This window comes from Oncorhynchus gorbuscha, linkage group LG08 (genome assembly GCF_021184085.1).
Source record: "Oncorhynchus gorbuscha isolate QuinsamMale2020 ecotype Even-year linkage group LG08, OgorEven_v1.0, whole genome shotgun sequence".
NCBI classification, from domain to species: Eukaryota; Metazoa; Chordata; class Actinopteri; order Salmoniformes; family Salmonidae; genus Oncorhynchus; species Oncorhynchus gorbuscha.
In genome coordinates, this window is record NC_060180.1 from 69,467,626 (window position 1) to 69,492,182 (window position 24,557).

Sequence of the window (24,557 nt, forward strand, 5' to 3'; positions counted from 1 at the left end):
ATATGTTTATTTTATTTTACCTTTATTTAACTTGGCAATTCAGTTCAGAACAAATTCTTATTTTCAATGACGGCCTGTGGAGCTCATGGAACAGTGGTTAGTCTTGGAAAACTTTGATTTTAAAATAAAGCTCTTCTCTTCGATGGTGAGAGTTCATTGGCAATGGTGAGGGTTTGGGAAAAGCTCAGCATCTTCTCTTTCTGATACTATATAGAATGAAAAACACCTTACCTGCATGTGACTGTAGGTGTAGGAGGATTTGAAAAAAGTGCCTATCTGTCAAAAAATGATGTCCTCTTAAAACTGCTTATGACACATTCTGTTTGTGATGTCAACATTTTTATAACATATGTTTGTTATATATACTTATTTAGGAAAAATCAAGGACAGAGGGGGGCATGAATTTTAAAATGGCAGAGATATTTGAATTCTAAATTCATATTTAGTCAAAACAACCTCACGTCCAGTGTTTAAAGAAAACCTACTATTTGAACCCTGGTCTGATTGGAGTATGAGGTTAGATGGTCTTTGGCTTTAGTCATTTATTTCTAAAAACCCAGTGGTTTTCTGCTTGCCTTGTGCCATTCTGACAGGAGAGGAGAGCTCTCTAATGGTGCTTGAGCGCCTTGTTGTGTCTGTTATTAAAACTACAGTACAGGATTGTGCATTGATTCTTGTGTGTTGTTTGGGTGTAGGTTAGTATGCATTTCAAGTGTATTTTCCTGATTGAGTTTTGTATATGTATGTTTTTAACAAACACATGTCTGAAGACGTATGCAGGTTTGGCAGTAATTTATAGCATTTTGTTATCTTGGACCGGACTAGAGAAAATATCATAATTGTATACATATTCTTTCAACCCTTGCATATGTATCCATGAAAATGTTACTTAAATAGTTCTCTGCATCCGTATGAACAAGTTGATAGTTCTTATTCTGAATAATATACATTTTCTTGAATTGTAATTTAAATAAGTTGTTTAAAATCATTAGGGTAGCCTAGTGGTTAGAACGTTGGACTAGTATCTGGAAGGTTGCAAGTTCAAACCCCCCGAGCCGACAAGGTACAAATCTGTTGTTCTGCCCCTGAACAGGCAGTTAAACCACTGTTCCTAGGCTGTTATTGAAAATAAGAATTTGTTCTTAACTGACTTGCCTGGTTAAATAAAGGTACATTTTTTTTTTTTTATAATGTCGTATCTATATCTACGTGTCAGTCCACTCTGACATGGTGATGGATTTTGTGATATTACTGATTTTAGCAGTAGTAATACAGTTATACTAGCCTGGTCCCAGATATGTTTGTGCTGTCTTGTCTTATACAGCACAAACAGGTCTGAAACCAGGCTACAGTTACTATCTATTTACGTGAGTGGACTGCACTTTCCTAATTTGAAAACTAGGTGGTGGTAGCGGAGTAGTTATGGAGGCTACTACAGCACTTGTCTCAGTTGTGTAGCACATCTTATTAAGATTCAACAGCTTCACGTTATCTTTCCTGAGAACACATCGTGATATCAGATATTTGTACTTTATAGCGGGAATCCTTCATTGGTGGAACTACCACGCCCGTTTGCGATATTACAACAACAAATACTTTTCTGCAAACAACTAACAGTTTTTTTCCCCCTAGGACATCACTGCCCTCACGATGGAACAGCAGAATATATACTGCAAATTATTTTATGATGCGCCTCACCCCCACCGTGTCAACAAAACAATAGCAACGGCCATGGGGCAGAAGATATTTCCCCCATTGCGGACCATCTTTGTAACGTTGCTTGTCTGTTGTTTGAAGAGAGTCAGGCCGAAATGCAGCGTGTAGGTTACTCATGACGTTTAATGAAGATAAATGCGGTACATGAAATAACTGAAGAAGAAAACAACAAACGGAACGTGAACTAATTACAGCCTATCTGGTGACTAACACAGAGACAGGTACAATCACCCACGAAATACAACGCGCACTCAGGCTACCTAAATACGGTTCCCAATCCGAGACAACGAGAATCAGCTGACTCCAATTAGGAATCGCCTCAGGCAGCCAAGCCTAACTAGACACACCCCTAATAATACACACTCCCAATTAATACAAACCCTAATACGAAATACAACATATAAACCCATGTCACACCCTGGCCTACCCAAACATATAACAAAACACAAGATACAATGACCAAGGCATGACAATCTTTAACTGTAACTAAACTGAATCTCATGTTGTGAATATAGTGGCTTCCCCAGTCTTCTTGTATAAGTATTATAATTCATCTGATAATATGTATAGATATCCTCTCTTAAAAGATGCACTATGCATTAATCAATTCTGATAGTTAGCCTAATTTCAGTTTTTGTGACTAAACAAGCAAGTATAGTGTATAAGAATCAGTCTAGCATCTAAACCATTGTGAAACATATTTTCCATAACAAAAATAATGTATTTTCAGCTGGTGTACAAAACCAAAAGTAAAAGATGCAAAAACAAAACTTAAAAACGGGAAGCATAGTTGTCACACATATAGAACAGATCTTACGCTTCTTAGACTTGCTTTGCATGATAATTACAGATCTATAAGTCACATTTCTATGGGAATTTTGTTAGGTCTGCCAATTTTTTTTTACATATTGCAGCTTTAAAATGTATAGAGAAAGATTAGAAATATCTCGGTCTAGGGGGGAATTTTTTTGTTTGTTCAATGATACATGAATGCCAGGACAGTCTAACTGAAAAGTTATACTACTTCAAGAGAATACAAATTGACTGGTGCAAAGTCAGTGGGCTATTGAAAGAGACAAGTTAGCAATGATGAGCCTCTTTTCTTGTGTGGAATAAAAAGGTCAGACGATAAAGATGTCATCCAGGAGAGACAGAGGCCTCTACTTTCAGCAGGCTTCATTGTCCTTCCTGTGTGGTGGTGAAATGAGCACGGATTTGAATCATTTTTCAACATTTGACAGTCATTCAAAAGATAGTCTCAATAAACTGGGTACAATGAGTCTCCGAAGATGTGGTTTGGGTATAGCCGAATTCAAGAGGTCTAATCTTGGTCTGAAACTGGGTCTTGAGGGCTCTAGACAACTACAGACATGTGACCTTCTATTGAAGACCTTTGTTGGATGGTGTGGCCACTCCTACATGGAACTTAATATTAAGAAAACCAAGGATATGGCTATTGGAGCTCACTGACACCAATGAGGACTCTTATCAATGGTGAGCCAGTGGAGACCATTGATCAGTGCAAATATTTTGGCACTTTCCTTGACAGCAAACTAAGTTGAGGCCAATGTGAATGCTTTGTGTGCAAAGGGAAATTGGTGCTTGTTCTTCCTGAGGAATCTCTGCAGTCTCAGAGTGGATAAGACTATTTTCTACAGATCATTCATTGAGTCCAAAAGTATGTGGACACACATTGCTGCACGGACTAAGTGAGGACGGGCACTGATTTTGGGCGATCAAGCCTGGCTCAAGGTTGGCGTTTGAATTCATCACAAATGTGTTTGATAGGGTTGAGGTCATGGGCTCTGTGCAAGCCAGTCAAGTTCTTCCACACCGATCTCAACAAACCATTTCTGTATGGACCTCGCTGTGTGCACGGGGGCATTGTGATCCTGAAACAGGAAAGGGCCTTCCCCAAACTGTTGCCACAAAGTTGGAAACACAGAATCATCTAGAATGTCATTGTATGCTGTAGCGTTAAGATTTCCCTTCACTGGAACTAAGGGGCCAAGCCCAGACAATGAAAAACAACCCCAGACAATTATTATTTCTCCACCAAACTTTACAGTGGGCACTATGCATTCGGGCAGGTAGCATTCTCCTGCCATCTGCCAAACCCAGATTTGTCCATTGGACTGCCAGATGATGAAGCATGATTAATCACTCCAGAGAACGTGTTTCCACTGCTCCAGATTCCAATGGTGGCTAGCATTACACCACTGCAGCCAATGTTTGGCATTGCGCATGGTGATATTAGACTTGTGTGTGGCCATGGAAACCCATTTCATGACGCTCCCGACGAACGTTTCTTGTGGTGACGTTGCTTACAGAGGCAGTTTGTAACCATAATTTGCAAATAAATTAATAAAAAATCCTACAATGTGATTTTCTGGATTTTTTTTCTCATTTTATCTGTCATAGTTGAAGTGTACCTATGATGAAAATTAGAGGCCTCTCTCATCTTTTTAAGTGGGAGAACTTGCACAATTGGTGGCTGACTAAATACTTTTTTGCCCCACTGTACCAGTCCTTTTTATGATATTATTTACAAAGATTATATTGGTTAAAAAAAATAGTCTTCAAAAATAATGTGTTTTTTAACAATTCGTATATTTGAGTCTAACCATAATATTTGTTCCGTCTTTTCTGGTGGATTAAACAGAAATCGCAACCAACTGTCTATGGCTTGTCCTTAAAAAAGCAATATTTCATTTTCAAATAACCGAAAGTAAGAGGTTGTAATCTGAATAAAGGGGAAAAGGCCATTCTTACTAATCTGCTAGAGAACTGGTTCGGTTTTAAGAATAACTTTTGTAGGACTGAAGCCTTTAGTAAGATGTCTAATGCTTTAATATTTAAATCATTGCTGCCTTCCACATTTGTATTCATTATATAAATAGGCCCGTTTAATTTAGTCTCGCTTGCCATTCCAAATACAATGGAAAAATGCTCATATAATTTAAAAAACAAGTTGCTAGGTGTAGGCAAGGCCATAAGCAAATAGGTAAACTGGGATATTTTACATTTACATTTAAGTCATTTAGCAGACGCTCTTATCCAGAGCGACTTACAAATTGGATATGACTAAATAGTTAAATCAGGGTGATTTTCCCACAAATAGGCAGGTATTTTCCTTTCCATGCAAGATCTTATCTATCTTTGCTAACTTGCTATTAAATTGTATTGTAGTGAGATAATTTCTTTGTTTTTTGGGATATTAACACAGAGTACGTCCACTTCACCGTCAGACCATTTTAATAGTAAACTATAAGGTAATGTAAAGGTTGTATTTTTTTGTGATCAAATACGTAATATAGTACATTTATCATTATTTGGCTGAAATCCAGAGAGGTTGATGATCTAGATCCTCTATGAGGCTGTGGAGGGATTCTAATTCTAAAATGATCTAGATCCTCTATGAGGCTGTGGAGGGATTCTAATTCTAAAATGATCTAGATCCTCTATGAGGCTGTGGAGGGATTCTAATTCTAAAATGATCTAGATCCTCTATGAGGCTGTGGAGGGATTCTAATTCTAAAATGATCTAGATCCTCTATGAGGCTGTGGAGGGATTCTAATTCTAAAATGATCTAGATCCTCTATGAGGCTGTGGAGGGATCATAATTGTAGATTTAAAAGAAAACATTAAATCACCACCTTTGTTTTTATGCCCTGGATTTCTAGCCACTTGATATTATTGTTATCTGATTTTAATAGCTAACATTTCAATAGCCATAATAAATAGATATGCCGATAGTGAACAACCTTGTTTTATTCCTCGACAGTTTAACACTTTCAAATCAAAGTGTATTTGTCACGTGCGCCAAATACAACAGGTGTAGACCTTTACAGTGAAATGCTTACTTACAGGCTCTAACTAACAGTGGGATTTCTAAAAGGTATTAGGTGAACAATAGATAAGTAAAGAAATAAAAACAAGAGTAAAAAGACAGTAGCGAGGCTATATATAGTTGCAAGGGTATATACAATAGAGAGGCTATATACAGTAGAGAGGTTATATACAATAGAGAGGCTATATACAGTAGAGAGGTTATATACAGTAGAGAGGTTATATACAGTAGCAAAGCTATATACAGTAGCAAGGCTATATACAGTAGCAAAGCTATATGCAGTAGCAAGGCTATATACAGTAGCGAGGCTATATATAGTAGCAAGGGTATATACAGTAGCAAGGATATATACAGTAGCAAGGCTATATACAGTAGCGAGGATATATACAGTAGCAAGGCTTTATACAGTAGCAAGGCTATATACAGTAGTGCGGCTATATACAGTAGAGAGGCTATAAGAGTAGCGAGGCTATATACAGTAGCAAGGCTATATACAGTAGTGAGGCTATATACAGACAGTAGCAAGGCTATATATAGTAGCAAGGGTATATACAATAGAGAGGCTATATACAGTAGAGAGGTTATATACAATAGAGAGGCTATATACAGTAGAGAGGTTATATACAGTAGAGAGGTTATATACAGTAGAGAGGTTATATACAGTAGCAAAGCTATATACAGTAGCAAGGCTATATACAGTAGCAAAGCTATATGCAGTAGCAAGGCTATATACAGAAGCGAGGCTATATATAGTAGCAAGGCTATATACAGTAGCAAGGCTATATACAGTAGCGAGGATATATACAGGCACCGGTTAGTTGGGCTGAGAAGTAGCCATTATTTACTATTTTCCACATTGTATAAGAGATTCTCCAAAATGTAAATATTATATATCAATTCCAGTCATACTTTATCAAAAGCGTTTTCATAACCAGCTATGAACTTAAGGCCTGGTTTCCCTGATTTGTCATAGTGTTCTATTGTTTCCAGTACTTATCTTATATAATCTCCAATGTATCGTCCATGTAAAACAGCAGTCTTAGTGGGATGAATAATATACGACAATACCTTTGTAATTCTGTGTGCTATGCATTACAACACTGAAGTGTAAGAGGCCATTTTTTAAATGGACTGGGTCTTTATATTTACCACTTGGGTTCTGTTTCAGTAATAATCAAATCAGAACTTCTTGTTGAGTATCTGATAATCTACCACTTGTACAGGAGTGTATAAAACATGCTAATAACGGTCCTCTGAGTACATCACAAAAGGTTTGGTATACCTCAACTGGTAGGCCATCCAGTTCTCCCAGTCTTTAGGCTTTAATTGCATCAGGAAGTTCCAGGATTGCATCAGGAAGTTCCAGGATTGCATCAGGAAGTTCCAGGATTGCATCAGGAAGTTCCAGGTTTGCATCAGGAAGTTCCAGGATTGCATCAGGAAGTTCCAGGATTGCATCAGAAAGTTCCAGGATTGCATCAGGAAGTTCCATGATTGCATCAGGAAGTTCCTCCTCGTCTTCACATGAGTCTTTCTGTACAGCTGTTCCTTTTACATTATTCATAGAAAACAAATCCTTTCAATTCACTTTGATTAGTGGAGATGGAGACTGAAATGAAAACATATGCTTAAAGTACTTTCCTTCCTCTTTCAAAATATAACTTGGTTGACTCCGTCATTTGTAACAAGAGTTTCAGTAAATTATTTTTGGTAGAATTTCTGCCATATGTTGAAGATTACAAAATATTTTTGTGCATTTTTCCCCATATTACATTGTGTATATTGATTTTCATGTGTCCATTGATTAATCCACTCAGACTCTATGTGTGTGTGAGTGTGTGATGCTGTAGTCCCCCCCCAGATCGGCTGTGCCATGGTACAGTCCAGGGAGGCACTGTGAGTCCTGCCTAGTACTGTCGGCAGTCCATTTTTGGAACCCCGACTAGAATAGAGCATCTCTACTTGCATGAAACCGTTTCCAGTTCGTCATGGCAATGTATAATAAGGGCAGACGCCGCAATCAAAGATGTGAGTAGTTAGTCACGTTTCTATGCAAAGATGTGAGTAGTTAGTCATGTTTCTATGCAAAGATGTGAGTAGTTAGTCACGTTTCTATGTAAAGATGTGAGTAGTTAGTCCCGTTTCTATGCAAAGATGTGAGTAGTTAGTCATGTTTCTATGTAAAGATGTGAGTAGTTAGTCATGTTTCTATGTAAAGATGTGAGTAGTTATTCATGTTTCTATGTAAAGATGTGAGTAGTTATTCATGTTTCTATATAAAGATGTGAGTAGTTAGTCACGTTTCTATGTAAAGATGTGAGTAGTTAGTCATGTTTCTATGTAAAGATGTGAGTAGTTAGTCACGTTTCTATGTAAAGATGTGAGTAGTTAGTCACGTTTCTATGTAAAGATGTGAGTAGTTAGTCATGTTTCTATGTAAAGATGTGAGTAGTTAGTCATGTTTCTATGTAAAGATGTGAGTAGTTATTCATGTTTCTATGTAAAGATGTGAGTAGTTATTCATGTTTCTATATAAAGATGTGAGTAGTTAGTCACGTTTCTATGTAAAGATGTGAGTAGTTATTCATGTTTCTATGTAAAGATGTGAGTAGTTATTCATGTTTCTATATAAAGATGTGAGTAGTTAGTCATGTTTCTATGTAAAGGTGTGAGTAGTTAGTCATGTTTCTATATAAAGATGTGAGTAGTTAGTCATGTTTCTATGTAAAGGTGTGAGTAGTTTGTCATGTTTCTATATAAAGATGTATTAATTACATCATTATTGTATTTACAGTATTACATTATGTACAGTAGAATTTGCACAATTTGTGCTTCTCACATTCGGCTTCTATATATATATATATATTTTTTTTTTATACCAACCAACCCTACAGCAAATCACTATAAAGATGTGTGTGTTGTGTATGAGGATGAGATAGATGTGTGTGTTGTGTATGAGGATGAGATAGATGTGTGTGTTGTGTATGAGGATGAGATAGATGTGTGTGTTGTGTATGAGGATGAGATAGATGTGTGTGTTGTGTATGAGGATGAGATAGATGTGTGTGTTGTGTATGAGGATGAGATAGATGTGTGTGTTGTGTATGAGGATGAGATAGATGTGTGTGTTGTGTATGAGGATGAGATAGATGTGTGTGTTGTGTATGAGGATGAGATAGATGTGTGTGTTGTGTATGAGGATGAGATAGATGTGTGTGTTGTGTATGAGGATGAGACAGATGTGTGTGTTGTGTATGAGGATGAGATAGATGTGTGTGTTGTGTATGAGGATGAGATAGATGTGTGTGTTGTGTATGAGGATGAGATAGATGCAACAGGTGGAATAGGAGGAGTGGAATACATTAAAACCCAGACTTCTCTCTCTCTCTCTCATAAACCTTCACCATATTACTTATTGATTAGCTCCCTGCGTCCTCCATGAGAAAGTCCTCAGAAAAATATGTGAAAGGCGAGTATGAAATGGATGGACCTCCTCTAAGTGGACAGACAGAGTATTGCCCCAGTCACTAAGTTACATCATGCCCCAGTCACTCAGTTATATCATGCCCCAGTCACTCGGTTACATCATGTTCTAGTCACTCAGTTACATCATGCCCCAGTCACTCAGTCACTCGGTTACATCATGCCCCAGTCACTAAGTTACATCATGCCCCAGTCACTTGGTTACGTCATGCCCCAGTCACTCGGTTACATAATGCCCCAGTCACTAAGTTACATCATGCCCCAGTCACTCGGTTATATCATGCCCCAGTCACTAAGTTACATCATGCCCCAGTCACTAAGTTACATCATGCCCCAGTCACTCGGTTATATCATGCCCCAGTCACTAAGTTACATCATGCCCCAGTCACTCGGTTACATCATGCCCCAGTCACTAAGTTACATCATGCCCCAGTCACTCAGTTACATCATGCCCCAGTCACTCGGTTACATCATGCCCCAGTCACTCGGTTACATCATGCCCCAGTCACTAAGTTACATCATGCGCCAGTCACTAAGTTACATCATGCCCCAGTCACTCGGTTACATCATGCCCCAGTCACTCGGTTACATCATGCCCCAGTCACTCGGTTACATCATGCCCCAGTCACTCGGTTACATCATGCCCCAGTCACTAAGTTACATCATGCCCCAGTCACTAAGTTACATCATGCCCCAGTCACTAAGTTACATCATGTCCCAGTCACTCGGTTACATCATGCCCCAGTCACTCGGTTACATCATGCCCCAGTCACTCGGTTACATCATGCCCCAGTCACTCGGTTACATCATGCCCCAGTCACTAAGTTACATCATGCCCCAGTCACTAAGTTACATCATGCCCCAGTCACTCGGTTACATCATGCCCCAGTCACTCGGTTACATCATGCCCCAGTCACTCGGTTACATCATGCCCCAGTCACTCGGTTACATCATGCCCCAGTCACTAAGTTACATCATTAAACTAAACCTCAGGCAGTTGATTCCACAAGAGAACTGAAGTGGAGACAACAGCAAGTCAACAGTAATAGCAAATGAGATAACAAGGATTGTGTATGTACGTATGGCAGGGGTTCCCAAACCTTTCTAACCCGCGATCCCATTTTGATATCCATGTAAAGAAAATGATGTAATCAACAGCCAATGTTTACTTTTTAAAATTGGGGCTATGACAGTCTGTTACAAATCAGTCGGACAGTATTTCCATCTGAAGGAAGTATGCATCAGGAAGGTGTTGGGAAGTTCAGAAGATCATCAGGCAATAATGAGTCGCGACCCCTAGGAGTGTTTTGGAATGTCACCATATGCCTTAGATAATGCCTTGGAAGCCTAATTGCAGTTATAGTATATAGAGAGTTCTATTGAGTTGAGTATTTTTGAAGTTGAGTGTTTTTTGGAGTTGAAATGCCATAATATGCTTTAAAATGCCAAGGTAGTCGGCAGTCTGAGGCAGGGCTACAATCTGTATAGCGCTGTCGACAATGCAGCTTTAAAAGGCAATATTCCTGCGTTCGCAAAGACTGCATTCATGGTAAACGATGCATATGTCAGCTCAATCGGAGATGACCTTTTAACGGTGCATCGTCGAATAAGGGGAATCGCATTGCAGTTACAGTGTTGACTATCGAGTCATATTGTGCAAAGCCAGAGAGGCCTTTTGACCGGGTATCTATAGGTCACTAAATCCATAGAGGAGCATTAATTTAGTATGGATACTAGGAAAAGAAGCCTTAGTTTGAAGTCAAAATTATTTTATCTATTCAATCCAAGGCATGTTATCGACAAACGCATAGCATTTGACCTTTAAAGGTGATTTACACTTCAGCACAGCGTTTATTGGGAATGCGATCTCCGCAAACATCGGGTAAAATGTGCATTTGTTGGCTATCTAGTGCAATGCTCTACAACGCGCCTTGGATTCAATCACGGCCTGTCTTGGCTCAGCATCAGGGGGGCTATAGACTCTTAGAAAAAAAGTGCTTTCTAGAAACTAAAATGGATCTTCGCGGTCCCCATTGGAGAACCTTGTTGGTTCCAGGTAGAACCTTTTCCACAAGGGTTCTACATGGAACCCCAAATGGTTCTACCTGGAACTAAAAAAGGTTTGTACCTGGAACCAAAAAGTGTTCTCGTACGGGAGTGTTGAAAAACCCTTTTTTTCTAAGAGTGTAGGGGAGGCTCTTTCTGGCAGGTATGATGTGCCAAACCTCTGTGCCAAGTTTGTCTGTGGAAAACAAGTTTGCTCATCCCCATTAGCTATATGGAGAATAGACTGGTAGGGAGCGCAGATGGATACACTTGTAGAATATCAAATAGTACTTAAAAAAAAAAAACATATTTAAACATGCATTCTTGATCAAACAAAAAAAAGCTAAATTGTTGCAGTCTCCTGCGTGATAAAGCCATATACTGAACCATAGATATCAGCCATGCCCTTAAAGAAAGATAAGATAACTCATACCTGGCTCTCCCAGACATCCAGACCTTAAAAGCACAGTTATTATCTGATGGTATCTGTTACCAACGACATGAGAGGTCTCTTACACATTCAAATTCAAGGCACATCGAAACTCTCAAAAAACTCTATCATGAACACAATCTGCTGTTCACTCACGCAACTATACTTTATTGTACGTAGCTAGTCCAATAGAGTTACCATACTGTAGTTTCCTAAAAGGGAGGCATAGACCAAGTGACTGTGAGAGCTCTCAGCAGCAGCTTTGATGGTCTCTAAAACACAGGCTGTTCCCTCCATCAAGTCCTGTGGACAGGGATAAGAATGGTTTGAAGAGAGTACAAGCTGATGCAATGCTAATGCTGTACATTCTGCTAAATGGGGATGGTTTTGGCACTTCAGATGTCCTTTGATATCCTTTTAGCCAAAATAGAACATTGTAAAAGGTCAGAGTTCAAATTGTATTTATATGCATGTTCTTAAGTTGTGGTCATTGCTTAGCAACACATTATTCGTGTGTGTACCTTGTCTTGCGCACACACACACACACACACACACACACACACACACACACACACACACACACACACACACACACACACACACACACACACACACACACACACACACACACACACACACACACACACACACACACACACACACACACACACACACACACACACACACACACACACACTCTGTCTCTCACCATATGCACACACTCTCTTACACAACCCCAAAGCACGCAGTTATATGATTAGTATAATGACTGACATCAATCACAGTACTGTGTGTTCCCTGGATGAACGGCACAGTGTTCACTTAGAGTCCCACTCTTATCATTAGTGACCTCAGCAGGATTTCAGGGGAGAACGTACTCTGTTGAGTGCCACTCTATCATTAGTGATCTCAGCAGGAGTCCAGCGGAGAGTGTCTTTTATGGAATGGATGAGTTGTTCATCAAGACCCTCACAGAGTATGAATGTAAGAAAGGCACTGTGTGATCTACTGTAGCTGTCTCTGTGATGTAGCTGTATGTATGTGTTTTCTGTGTCTGCGTGCTTGTGCCTGTCTGTCCTATTACCTTGAGAGACCCTCAGGGCTCATAGGATTGAGCCGACAGACAGGGATGAGGTGTGAGTCAGTGCTGTCAATGTGTGTGCAGATGTTTCCTTATCTGTTGTACTACTCTGTAGTTATTCAGGGAAAACCCAGTGAGACCAGGGTGTCATTCCCAAGGGTGCCCTGATCACAACAATACGACAACCAATGTACAACAAAACGGCAATCGATACAAAACAGTTACATTCCTCAGCTGCTAGGTCTTCAATCAGCACCCTGAACTGCCAGAGAGGCACCAGAACATCCAAATTGTAATGAGTTCTGCAAATTGTCCCAGCAGTGAGGCGCATTAAAACTTAAATGCGGATTTACCTAATTCAGCGGAGACCCGAGGAAGTTAACTAACCCTGTGAACTGGTTTGGTAACACGTTATACTTCAAAAATGAAGTTAGGTAAGTCGGGTTGTGTAGTAGAGCTTTGTATACAAAAAGGGAGAAATCAAGAGATCTACGGGACTTTAATGAGGACCAGCCAACCTTTTGATAGAGGACGCAGTGAGGAGTATTAAAACAGTCACCTGTGAAAAAGCGAAGGGCGCTACGGTAGACGGCATCCAAAGGTTTAGGAGAAATGGCTGCTGCATTCTGGTAAATTGAGTCGCCATAGTCAAGAACTGGCAGGGAAGTTGACTGTACAATCTGCTTGCTGCTGTTTCGGGAGAGGCAAGATCTATTTCTAAAAAAGAAGCCCGCTTTACATTTTTGCTTTTTAACTAGTTCATCTGTGTTTTTTAAACATTAAATCCTTGTCAATCCAAAACCCCAGATATTTCTAGAAGAAAAAAAGCTCGCCCAAATGAATAGCCCCGTTGGAAAATATAAATGGACTGTTTGAAAATGTGAATCACTTTTTTTCCCCGTATCCCAGTTTGGGAATACCTGTCCTCGGCCAATGACTTCTCCAAAAGATAGCTGGAGTCAGGAGTCAGCTAACCTGGAGTCCAATCAATGAGATTGGAGATGTTCAAGAGAGCGAGAGAGAGCGAGAGTTGCACCCCTTCTGAAAAAACCTACACTCGATCCCTCCGATGTCAACAACTACAGACCAGTATCGCTTCTTTCTTTTCTCTCCAAAACTCTTGAACGTGCCGTCCTTGGCCAGCTCTCCCGCTATCTCTCTCTGAATGACCTTCTTGATCCAAATCAGTCAGGTTTCAAGACTAGTCATTCAACTGAGACTGCTCTCCTCTGTATCACGGAGGCGCTCCGCACTGCTAAAGCTAACTCTCTCTCCTCTGCCCTCATCCTTCTAGATCTATCGGCTGCCTTCGATACTGTGAACCATCAGATCCTCCTCTCCACCCTCTCCGAGTTGGGCATCTCCGGCGCGGCCCACGCTTGGATTGCGTCCTACCTGACAGGTCGCTCCTACCAGGTGGCGTGGCGAGAATCTGTCTCCTCACCACGCGCTCTCACCACTGGTGTCCCCCAGGGCTCTGTTCTAGGCCCTCTCCTATTCTCGCTATACACCAAGTCACTTGGCTCTGTCATAACCTCACATGGTCTCTCTTATCATTGCTATGCAGACGACACACAATTAATCTTCTCCTTTCCCCCTTCTGATGACCAGGTGGCGAATCGCATCTCTGCATGTCTGGCAGACATATCAGTGTGGATGACGGATCACCACCTCAAGCTGAACCTCGGCAAGACGGAGCTGCTCTTCCTCCCGGGGAAGGACTGCCCGTTCCATGATCTCGCCATCACGGTTGACAACTCCATTGTGTCCTCCTCCCAGAGCGCTAAGAACCTTGGCGTGATCCTGGACAACACCCTGTCGTTCTCAACTAACATCAAGGCGGTGGCACCTTCCTGTAGGTTCATGCTCCACAACATCCGCAGAGTACGACCCTGCCTCACACAGGAAGCGGCGCAGGTCCTAATCCAGGCACTTGTCATCTCCCGTCTGGATTACTGCAACTCGCTGTTGGCTGGGCTCCCTGCCTGTGCCATTAAACCCCTACAACTCATCCAGAAAGCCGCAGCCCGTCTGGTGTTCAACCTTCCCAAGTTCTCTCACGTCACCCCGCTCCTCCGCTCTCTCCACTGGCTTCCAGTTGAAGCTCGCATCCGCTACAAGACCATGGTGCTTGCCTACGGAGCTGTGAGGGGAACGGCACCTCAGTACCTCCAGGCTCTGATCAGGCCCTACACCCAAACAAGGGCACTGCGTTCATCCACCTCTGGCCTGCTCGCCTCCCTACCACTGAGGAAGTACAGCTCCCGCTCAGCCCAGTCAAAACTGTTCGCTGCTCTGGCCCCCCCAATGGTGGAACAAACTCCCTCACGACGCCAGGACAGCGGAGTCAATCACCACCTTCCGGAGACACCTGAAACCCCACCTCTTTAAGGAATACCTAGGAGAGGATAAGTAATCCCTCTCACCCCCACCCCCCCCCCCCTTTAAGATTTAGATGCACTATGGTAAAGTGACTGTTCCACTGGATGTCATAAGGTGAATGCACCAATTTGTAAGTCGCTCTGGATAAGAGCGTCTGCTAAATGACTTAAATGTAATGTAAATGTAGATGTTGTTTAGAGCTGCCCTGCCCTATAAAAAAAAACACTCACAATTGGAGTTTGCTATTCACAAGAAGCATTACTTGATGTGAACCATGGCTCGAAACAAAAGAGATCTCAGAAGAACTAAGATTAATTGCATAGAGCTGGAAATGGTTACAAAAGTAATCCTAAAAGCCTTGACGTTCATCAGTCCGTGGTAACACAAATTGTATATAAATGGAGAAAGTTCAGCACTGTTGCTACTCTCCCTAGGAGTGGCCGTCCTGCAAAGATGACTGCAAGAGTACAGCACAGAATGTTCAATGAGGTGAAGAAGAATCCTAGAGTGTCAGCTAAATCTCTGGAACATGCTATAACAACTATGTTGACGAGGCCACTAAACCAAAATGGTGTTCATGGGAGGACACCATGGAAGAATCCACTGCTGTCCAAAAGAAAACATTACAGCACGCCTGAAGTTTGCAAAAGAGCACTTGGGTGTTACTGGCTAAATATTCGGTGAACAAATTACAGTTGAGTTGTTTGGAAGGCACATAAAAAAAAGGCACAAGCACACCAACATCAAAACCTCATCCCAACTGTAAAGTATGTGTGCACTGTGAATGTTTACACGGTGTGTTCAATAAAGACATGAGAACATATAATTGTTTGTGTGTTATTAGTTTAAGCAGACTGTGTTTGTCTATTGTTGTGACGTCGATGAAGATCAGATACAATTGTATGACCAGTTTATGCAGAAATCCAAGTAATTCCAAAGGGTTCACATGCGTTTTCTTGCCACTGCATAAGTGCTGCTCTCCACTTTCTGGAGGACCGAGTTTTCAAATCAGTGAAATTAGAGTATGATAGCTAAGGAGATGGAGAAAACACTTGTCCCCGGATTACATCTTCAAACTAAGGTCAACCATGGCATCCGTGACAGGGAGAAGTGTCCATTCCACGTATACAGAAAAGATAGTCTAGCTCTTGCTACATTTTCAGATATTACACGTTTCTAATTTTGACAAAGTCTTTTTCATTTCAAGTTAAAGTGTACTGTTAGCTAGCTCGTTATTCATATCTCAGAGCCATTTGCTTTGCTAGTTATAGCTGGTTTGTTAGCTAACATTGAATCTAGTTGGTTAGCTACCTGCAGATTCATGCAGGGTAGAAACATCATAAATTGTGATTATGGTTTATTGTTTAGCTAGCTAGCTACAGGTCTTAGACTTGACACCATCAAAAATCACACATTGTGCCTGTCCTGTCTGACCACTTCCAATAAGCCTGATTTCAGTAAACCTTTGAATGTGTGTTTAACAGGCTGAAAGACCTTGGAAAGATCTATAAATAGGGCAGCACAATTATTTTTTTATCATCTAAGCAATTTAACACATCTAAAACAAGCGCAGCTGCTGAAACGGTGTTATGTCCAGGTATAAAACCAGACTGGTGCACATTAAGAGTAGAGTGAGAAGTTAAAGTTATTAGCTGCCAGTTGCCCATGGATTCTAAAAGTATTTGTGGTCTGTGTGAAGCGTTCAGACAGGGATCCTGAAGCTGCTGTGCTTGTCTTCCAGACATCAACATGGCAGGAGAACCAAGACCCTACAGGCCACAGGTGGTGGGCTCCAAGAGGCCCCTCTCCTCTCTCTACAGGTCAGAGTCATAGCATGACCATAGAAATAGATTGTCATTCTGTGAGCAGGACAACCATAGAAACACTTTGTACTACTCTATAATTAGAGTTGGCTAAAGGAACGTTTCTCAAACCCTTTTTTTTGTGCCAGAGAGTGACAAGCTATGCCCACTTCCTTCTTGGAAGACCACTTTCATGAAAACCACTTTCATTAATAAACCACTTACACTAAAAACCCACTTACATTTATAAAACCACTTACACTAAAACCCACTTACATTAATACTAGCCCTTGAGTAGGGACAACATCAGTGTCAACCATACCAGGGACTGATCAACATCCCTTTTATTGTTTTGGTAGTGTATCAGTGGCTTATTGTATGTACATCTCTATTTCTGTCTTTAGTGGCTATGAGTTTGACTACGACTATTACAGAGAGGATTTCTACAGCAGGTATGGAAATCATTCTGCTCTGTTCTATTCTAGTATTTATTTTGGTAAACAATGTACTCTGCTTTACCTATTTAACTACTTCTTAAAACCTTTGCCCCTCTCACCTTTCCTCGTCTCCCCAGATTATTTGATTATCATGGACGCATGGTGGAGCCCCCCATCCGATCGCCGATACCGGCCAAACGCTCTCGTGTCGTGGTCCCGTCCCTGCGGCGAATCAAATCTTCCTTGCCGGTCAGGACCTGCTCTGACTCCTTTTCTTCTTCCAGACCTCTTCCTCCGTCCTCGCCTGTACCTCTCACTTCTGGGTCTTCAGCTGCAGGATCTATGTGTATGTCTAATACTCTAGTCACTCTGCCTGCCTCTATCCTCCCCTCTCTCTATCCTACTCTTTATCTCTCTATCCTCCCCTCTCTCTATCCTACTCTTTCTCCCTCTATCCTCTCCTCTCTCTATCCTACTCTTTCTCCCTCTATCCTCTCCTCCCTCTGTCCTACTCTTTCTCTCTCTATCCTCCCCTCTCTCTGTCCTACTCTTTCTCTCGCTGTCCTACCTCTATCCTCCCCCTGTCCTACTCTTTCTCCCTCTATCCTCCCCTCTCTCTATCCTATCTCTGTATTTGACTCCTCTGTCCTCTCTGTCTTTGGATCCTCTGTCCTCCGCTCTCCTTTCTTTGTCCTCCCCTCTCCCTGCGTTCTCACCTCTCTCCCCTATCTCTGTCCTCCCCTCTCCCTCCATTTTCACCCCTATCTCTGTCCTCCCCTCTCTCCCCCTTCTGCACTGCTCTGTCTGTCTCCTACTCTTTGACATAACTGTTTTGGTGAAGTCATAGTTAAGAAGCATATTCTTTTCAAGAAACATCATTTGTCTCCGTTTTTGTATATTCCCAGTAAAGACCGACCAGTTGGTAACCATCAAACAGGAGCTGTCCCAGATCAAGACCAAGATCGACTCTCTACTGGGGCGTCTGGAGAGAATTGAGAGACAGCATCGCACAGAGGCAGGTAAGAGTGTTCAGACTGTGTGTGTCCTGTTGTGTGTGTCAGACTAACCTTTAACCTGACCTCATCTTCTCTCTATCTCTCACCCCCCCCCTTCCCCCAGCAGCCCAGAGGAAACAGGGAGGAGTGTATAAGTGTCTCCGTGCCAAGACAGTGGACCTCTCCGGAGACTTGGAGGCGGGAGAGATGACAGATGAAGCCAACGAGGATGTCTTTGACGATGAAGGCACTAACGATATGGTGAGGAGGCCAAGGGTTATTTGAGGTATTTTATTAGGATCCCCATTAGCTGTTGCAAAAGCAGCAGCTAATCTTCCTGGGGCCCACACAAAACATAATACAGAACGACAGAATACAGAACATCATTAGACAAGAACAGCTCAAGGACAGAACTACATAAAACAATTTTTTAAATGTCAAGTTAGAGGTTAGTCTGTCATCGTACATCTGAAGTCTTAATGGGGTCAAATGACACCCTATTCCCTATGTAGTGCACTACTTTTGCCCAGAGCCCTATATTATTATTATTATTATTATGTGGATGATACCTAAGCAGCATTATGAGTAAGCCACTGTGTGTTGTTAAACAATATACAATGGGTGAGTCTAATCGTGAATGCTGAATGGTTAAAACAGTATCACTGCTTACTGTGTTGTTTTCTTCTTTTCAGATAGAAAATCACTTATCAGACATTGACAATTGAGAGAGGTCAGTTATTACTCAGGTGACATGTTTGGTTCAATTTAAACGTGTTAATTAGAAGTGTTTATTATAAGTGTCAGTGTAAGGGGCCAGTGGGTGTAGGCTTTTGTTCCAGCCAAGCGGTAGCGACGGTCATTCCAGATCGTTTGGCTCCGCTCACCCAAAATGAGCCTTCTATTTGGATGAAAAAACAACAACATGAAAAATAGCACATTTCATAGCAAAAAAAATGCAACATTGCAAAAATTGAGCGTGGACCAGAATGAGGCTTTTTCCCTGACGACATATTGTTCCTGCCGTGGTTCAGGAATCACCATCTCCAGGGAATGTTTTTACAACTTACCTACAGATAATCATTGTCTTTGTCCTCATAAAGCAATAGTAGGATCGTTCCACCAATTTTGAGAAGAGTAAACTTGGTGCAAATTTAAATACATGTACATTTCACAAAAATGTTTACATTCTGTCATAAAGAGCACATGTTCAACTTAATGAAAAAATGTTTCCATCTCAAGAGGTTAAATAAAAATGTTTATTACAGGGTTGAGGATTTCATTTTAAAATCAGCCATATATCCCTGTCTGACTGGGGAATGGAAGCTTAGTGTGAAACAGGGAGGGGCAAAATTCTGTCTACAGTATCTATGGTATCTATGGTTAACGCGACCCACTCAGACCCACAAAACACCAGAAAAATGGCCAAAAAGAGTAGAACAAGCTCACCTTCTTTTCCAATATGATGTCTATTTCTTTAGAAAAAAATATTGAAAAAGGAATAGTTTCACTATATTAAAATGAGAGTTCAGTTCATGTAACAGGTGTGACTTTAAAATGAGGAACAGATGTAAATGAATCACATGAAGTAAAAAAGAATCATCCTCAGAAATGACTTGTAAAAACAACAACATAACTAGGGCTTCACAATGATGATGAAAACGTGACATATTGGGGTTAAAATCTTCCCAGAAGTCACTGCGGGTGCATGGAGGGACGTGAAAATACCTCAGCAAGTCTTTACTCAGAGAGACAAATGAGCGGCTCGGAGACAGATGCAATTCGGATCCTGAGGTTCACTAAAGAGATCTGTTTGTTCACGAACAACCCATCCCTACCAAGCAGTAAGACACCTGATAGCAATGATCAGCAAATCATAGTCTTCTATCAAGACTTTTAAAATCAGGTTTGTTATGGCTTGGTTGGCCACAAAAGCCTTCACCGACACAGGCTCACTGCGGATAAGAATGGCCACAACTCGTTTGACTTAATATGATTAGTCCATAGAATGCAGGGATTAGCCTGGCCCCAGATCTGTTTGTGTTGTCTTGCCAACTCCTATGGTCTGTCTTGCAAGAGCACAAATAGATCTGGTACCAGGCTAGGAAAACAGATCTGGTACCAGGCTAGGAAAACAGATCTGGTACCAGGCTAGGAAAACAGATCTGGTACCAGGCTAGGAAAACAGATTTGGTACCAGGCTAGGAAAACAGATCTGGTACCAGGCTAGGAAAACAGATCTGGTACCAGGCTAGGAAAACAGATCTGGTACCAGGCTAGGAAAACAGATCTGGTACCAGGCTAGGAAAACAGATCTGGTACCAGGCTAGGAAAACAGATTTGGTACCAGGCTAGGAAAACAGATTTGCTACCAGGCTAGGAAAACAGATTTGGTACCAGGCTAGGAAAACAGATCTGGTACCAGGCTAGGAAAACAGATCTGGTACCAGGCTAGGAAAACAGATTTGGTACCAGGCTAGGAAAACAGATTTGGTACCAGGCTAGGAAAACAGATCTGGTACCAGGCTAGGAAAACAGATATTGTACCAGGCTAGGAAAACAGATCTTGTACCAGGCTAGGAAAACAGATCTTGTACCAGGCTAGGAAAACAGATCTGGTACCAGGCTAGGAAAACAGATCTGGTACCAGGCTAGGAAAACAGATCTGGTACCAGGCTAGGAAAATAGATCTGGTACCAGGCTAGGAAAACAGATCTGGTACCAGGCTAGGAAAACAGATTTGGTACCAGGCTAGGAAAACAGATTTGGTACCAGGCTAGGAAAACAGATATTGTACCAGGCTAGGAAAACAGATCTTGTACCAGGCTAGGAAAACAGATCTTGTACCAGGCTAGGAAAACAGATCTGGTACCAGGCTAGGAAAACAGATTTGGTACCAGGCTAGGAAAACAGATTTGGTACCAGGCTAGGAAAACAGATTTGGTACCAGGCTAGGAAAATAGATCTGGTACCAGGCTAGGAAAACAGATCTGGTACCAGGCTAGGAAAACAGATTTGGTACCAGGCTAGGAATTTGCTCCATAGGAAATTGCTGTGTTTTACTTGTCTTTATTTCAAGTTGAGAAGAACCCAAATAGGAAATCATTATCTTCTAGTTTAATTCACAGTTTTTCTAAATTGCCTGTCATTTTTGGTGTCTATAGCAGTAAAATGGCTGTTTTTCAGCAGTTATCTCTGATGTCTGTTGAGCATGTCAAAAAGACAACCTCTCTCCCTCCCCTTTTCCCTTTGCTGGGTCACATTGAAATGCCCCCTGATTTGTCTAATATTTTTGGGGGCAGAGATCAGAGATTTTTTAAATATAATATTGGGGGAAACTCCCATTCTAAGGTTCTCCTTGATTAGGATGAGGATGTTAATGATGACAATAATAATTAATATTGTTTTTGGCTTTTACTGATCATGACAATAAGGTTCACAATTAAAATAATTCATCTTATTGTGTGTTGCTATGCTTCTTGTTTGCAGGGAGGTAAAAATGAAGCCTCATTGGTGGTTTGAAGAATCAATAGACAACATCAGGACCTGAATGACCAATCAATGACCTGATCAATGGAAAAAAGGAAAAGACTCTCAGAGAGAAAGACTCATGGACCAGTGTGCTTGTTTGCCCATCAAGACACAACACTGTGTGCGTATTGATGCGGTACTACAATGTTGTACTTTGATTTCATTCAATACATGTTCCAGACTACTGTATTTTATTCTAGTCATCTAAGAAATTAGTTCATGCAGGGTGTGAAAAAAAGAGTTGCTCTCATTGAGTGTGGCTTACATGCACACAATAATGTGATTGTGGATAGTCAGATTAATATAATAGTTCAATTAAAACGTTTACATGCTTTGCAAGAGGAACGATTTCTCTAATAAACCTGTTTACATGGACACGTGAAAATCAGGCTACCGAAAATCGGCAATCAAAATAAATGTTCTAGTAAGAATATTTGATTCTGAGTTTGGACATTTAAAGTTTATATTTGAGAACTACTTCTACTGCGCATACATTCAGTAGTTCCTCAACTCACTTCACCTGTGCTTAATAGGGAGGCTCACTTGGCTGGTGCTAGAAAATGTGCATATTAAATACACCGCAGGAACGCCATTTAAGGTGCTTACGTGTTCTAATAAATCTAAAGATTGCTCAGAAAAAACAGGTGTTTTTAATCGGCATATGCTTACTTTTATTTTGACCGTACACCGATTAAGATAAGCAGAGTAAGGTGGTTACATGACTATTGTATAATCTGTCTACTGTCATAAATCCGTTTGATATCGAATTATTAGTGTGCATGTAAACATACTCATTGTTCTCAGACTAATAGTTCTGGTTTCAAGGTATTATCGTCTAAAACGTGAATGGCAAAATTCAGAAGAAATGTTTTGTTGGAATTGTGACTTTGCATTTTAATTTATTTGTTGAAACTGTTGTATGGCCACCTATGAAATGGGTTAGGGGACAAGACAAAAAGGTTTTAGAAATTAGTCTCGCAGGGAGCAGTTTTCAGATGTTGTTTGAAAATGGTAGACCACAAAATTCTGCCGTTTTCTTAATATTGGCACTAAAATGTGTGTTATTTAATAAACTACAGTACCAGTCAAAAGTTGACACTTACTCATTCCAGGGTATTTCTTTATTTTTTAAAACTATTTTCTACAATGTCGAAAAACTATGAAATAACAAAAATGGACTCATGTAGTAACCAAAAAAAGTGTTCAACAAATCAAAATATATTTTATATTCTTCAAAGTAGCCACCCATGTCTTGATGACAGACTTCCACACTTTTGGCATTCTCTCAACCCATGTTCATGTACAATGGCTGATGAGCACCGATATGTTTTATCTATAATTTCTCTTCAAATTACAAGGATTTGCCAGTAGATTGTTGACTTTACTCACGATGACGACTGCTAGCTAAGATTTTGAAAGTATGATGTTGCCAAGATCAGTCCACACATAGCTTCCTACGGTAGATAGAAAGGGATTTGATGTAATTTTATCTGTAGCCAATGGCCATGAAACTTCTTGGATGGGCACTTCTAATGTAAATCAATGGGATTGAATTTGAGAGCTCTACCCTTAGATTTGGCCGAGACGTAGTGTCCCCATGAGTGACAGAACACTGAGTCCAATTACAGCACAACTAGAGAACATTACCACCACCACAGAAAGCACTGAGCTAGACTGAAACACCTGTATTTTGGAGCTGCCTTACTCAAGAAAGCAAAAAAGAGACCATGTTTGTATGGAGTTTTTATTAACTCAATGTTTTTTTAAATACAATTTTTAAATTGTTTGCAAACTAATATGTGACACGTATCAATGCCAAAATAACATGCGATACAGGCCCCCCTCATTTTTATAGCAAAAAACAAATCCAATTTTATTTGTCACATGCCTCGAATATAACAGGTTTAGACCTTACAGGGAAATGCTTACCTAGAAGACCTTAACCAACAATGCTTTGAGAAGTTAAGAAGAAAAATGTGTTAAGTAAAAAATAGATAAGTAAAAAAAAAATGAAAATAAGAGTAACAGATAATTAAACAGCAGCAGGAAAATAACAATAGCGAGGCTATATACAGGGGGTACCGGTTAGTCGAGGTAATATGTACATGTAGATAGAGTTAAAGTGACCATGCATAGATAATAAACAGAGAGTAGCAGCAGCGTAAGGAGGGATCTGGGTAGCCCTTTGATTAGCTAGTCAGGAGTCTTATGGCTTGGGGGTAGAAGCCGCTTGGACCTAGACTTGGCGCTCCGGTACCGCTTGTCGTGCGGTAGCAGAGAGAACAGACTATGACGAGGGTGGCTGGGGTCTTTGACAATTATTAGGGCCTTCCTCAAGAGGAAGGCATTGATGCTATGGACTGGCCCGCCCGTTCCCCAGACCTGAATCCAATTGAGCACATCTGGGACATCATGTCTCGCTCCATCCACCAATGCCACGTTGCACCACAGACTGTCCAGGAGTTGGAGGATGCTTTAGTCCAGGCATGGGAGGAGATCCCTCAGACCATCCGCCACCTCATCAGGAGCATGCCCAGGCGTTGTAGGGAGGTCATACAGGCACGTGGAGGCCACACACACTACTGGGCCTCATTTTGACTTGTTTTAAGGACATTACATCAAAGTTGGATCAGCCTGTAGTGTGGTTTTCCACTTTAATTTTGAGTGTGCATCCAAATCCAGACCTCCATGGGTTGAATTTTTTAATTTCCATTGATAATTTTTGTGTGATTTTGTTGTCAGCACATTCAACTATGTAAAGAAAAAAATATTTAATAAGAATATTTCATTCATTCAGATATAGGAT

At 40.9% G+C, this 24,557-nt stretch overlaps 1 protein-coding gene across 2 annotated transcripts in view; it reads left to right on the plus strand.

Annotated features, from left to right (window-relative positions):
- LOC124041023 (RNA-binding Raly-like protein) overlaps positions 1 to 22,842 on the plus strand; it is a 38,537-nt gene extending 15,695 nt beyond the window's left edge. The window contains exons 2-8 of one of the 2 annotated variants that reach the window (XM_046358179.1): positions 16,731 to 16,809; positions 17,196 to 17,243; positions 17,366 to 17,574; positions 18,134 to 18,247; positions 18,348 to 18,484; positions 18,916 to 18,953; positions 21,710 to 22,842. In XM_046358179.1, the coding sequence (XP_046214135.1) occupies positions 16,731 to 16,809; positions 17,196 to 17,243; positions 17,366 to 17,574; positions 18,134 to 18,247; positions 18,348 to 18,484; positions 18,916 to 18,948 (620 nt within the window). In that variant the 3' untranslated portion in view covers positions 18,949 to 18,953; positions 21,710 to 22,842. The remainder of the gene's footprint in view (positions 1 to 16,730; positions 16,810 to 17,195; positions 17,244 to 17,365; positions 17,575 to 18,133; positions 18,248 to 18,347; positions 18,485 to 18,915; positions 18,954 to 21,709) is intronic. The other variant, XM_046358180.1, reaches the window with a different exon arrangement.
- Positions 22,843 to 24,557: the final 1,715 nt, after the last annotated feature.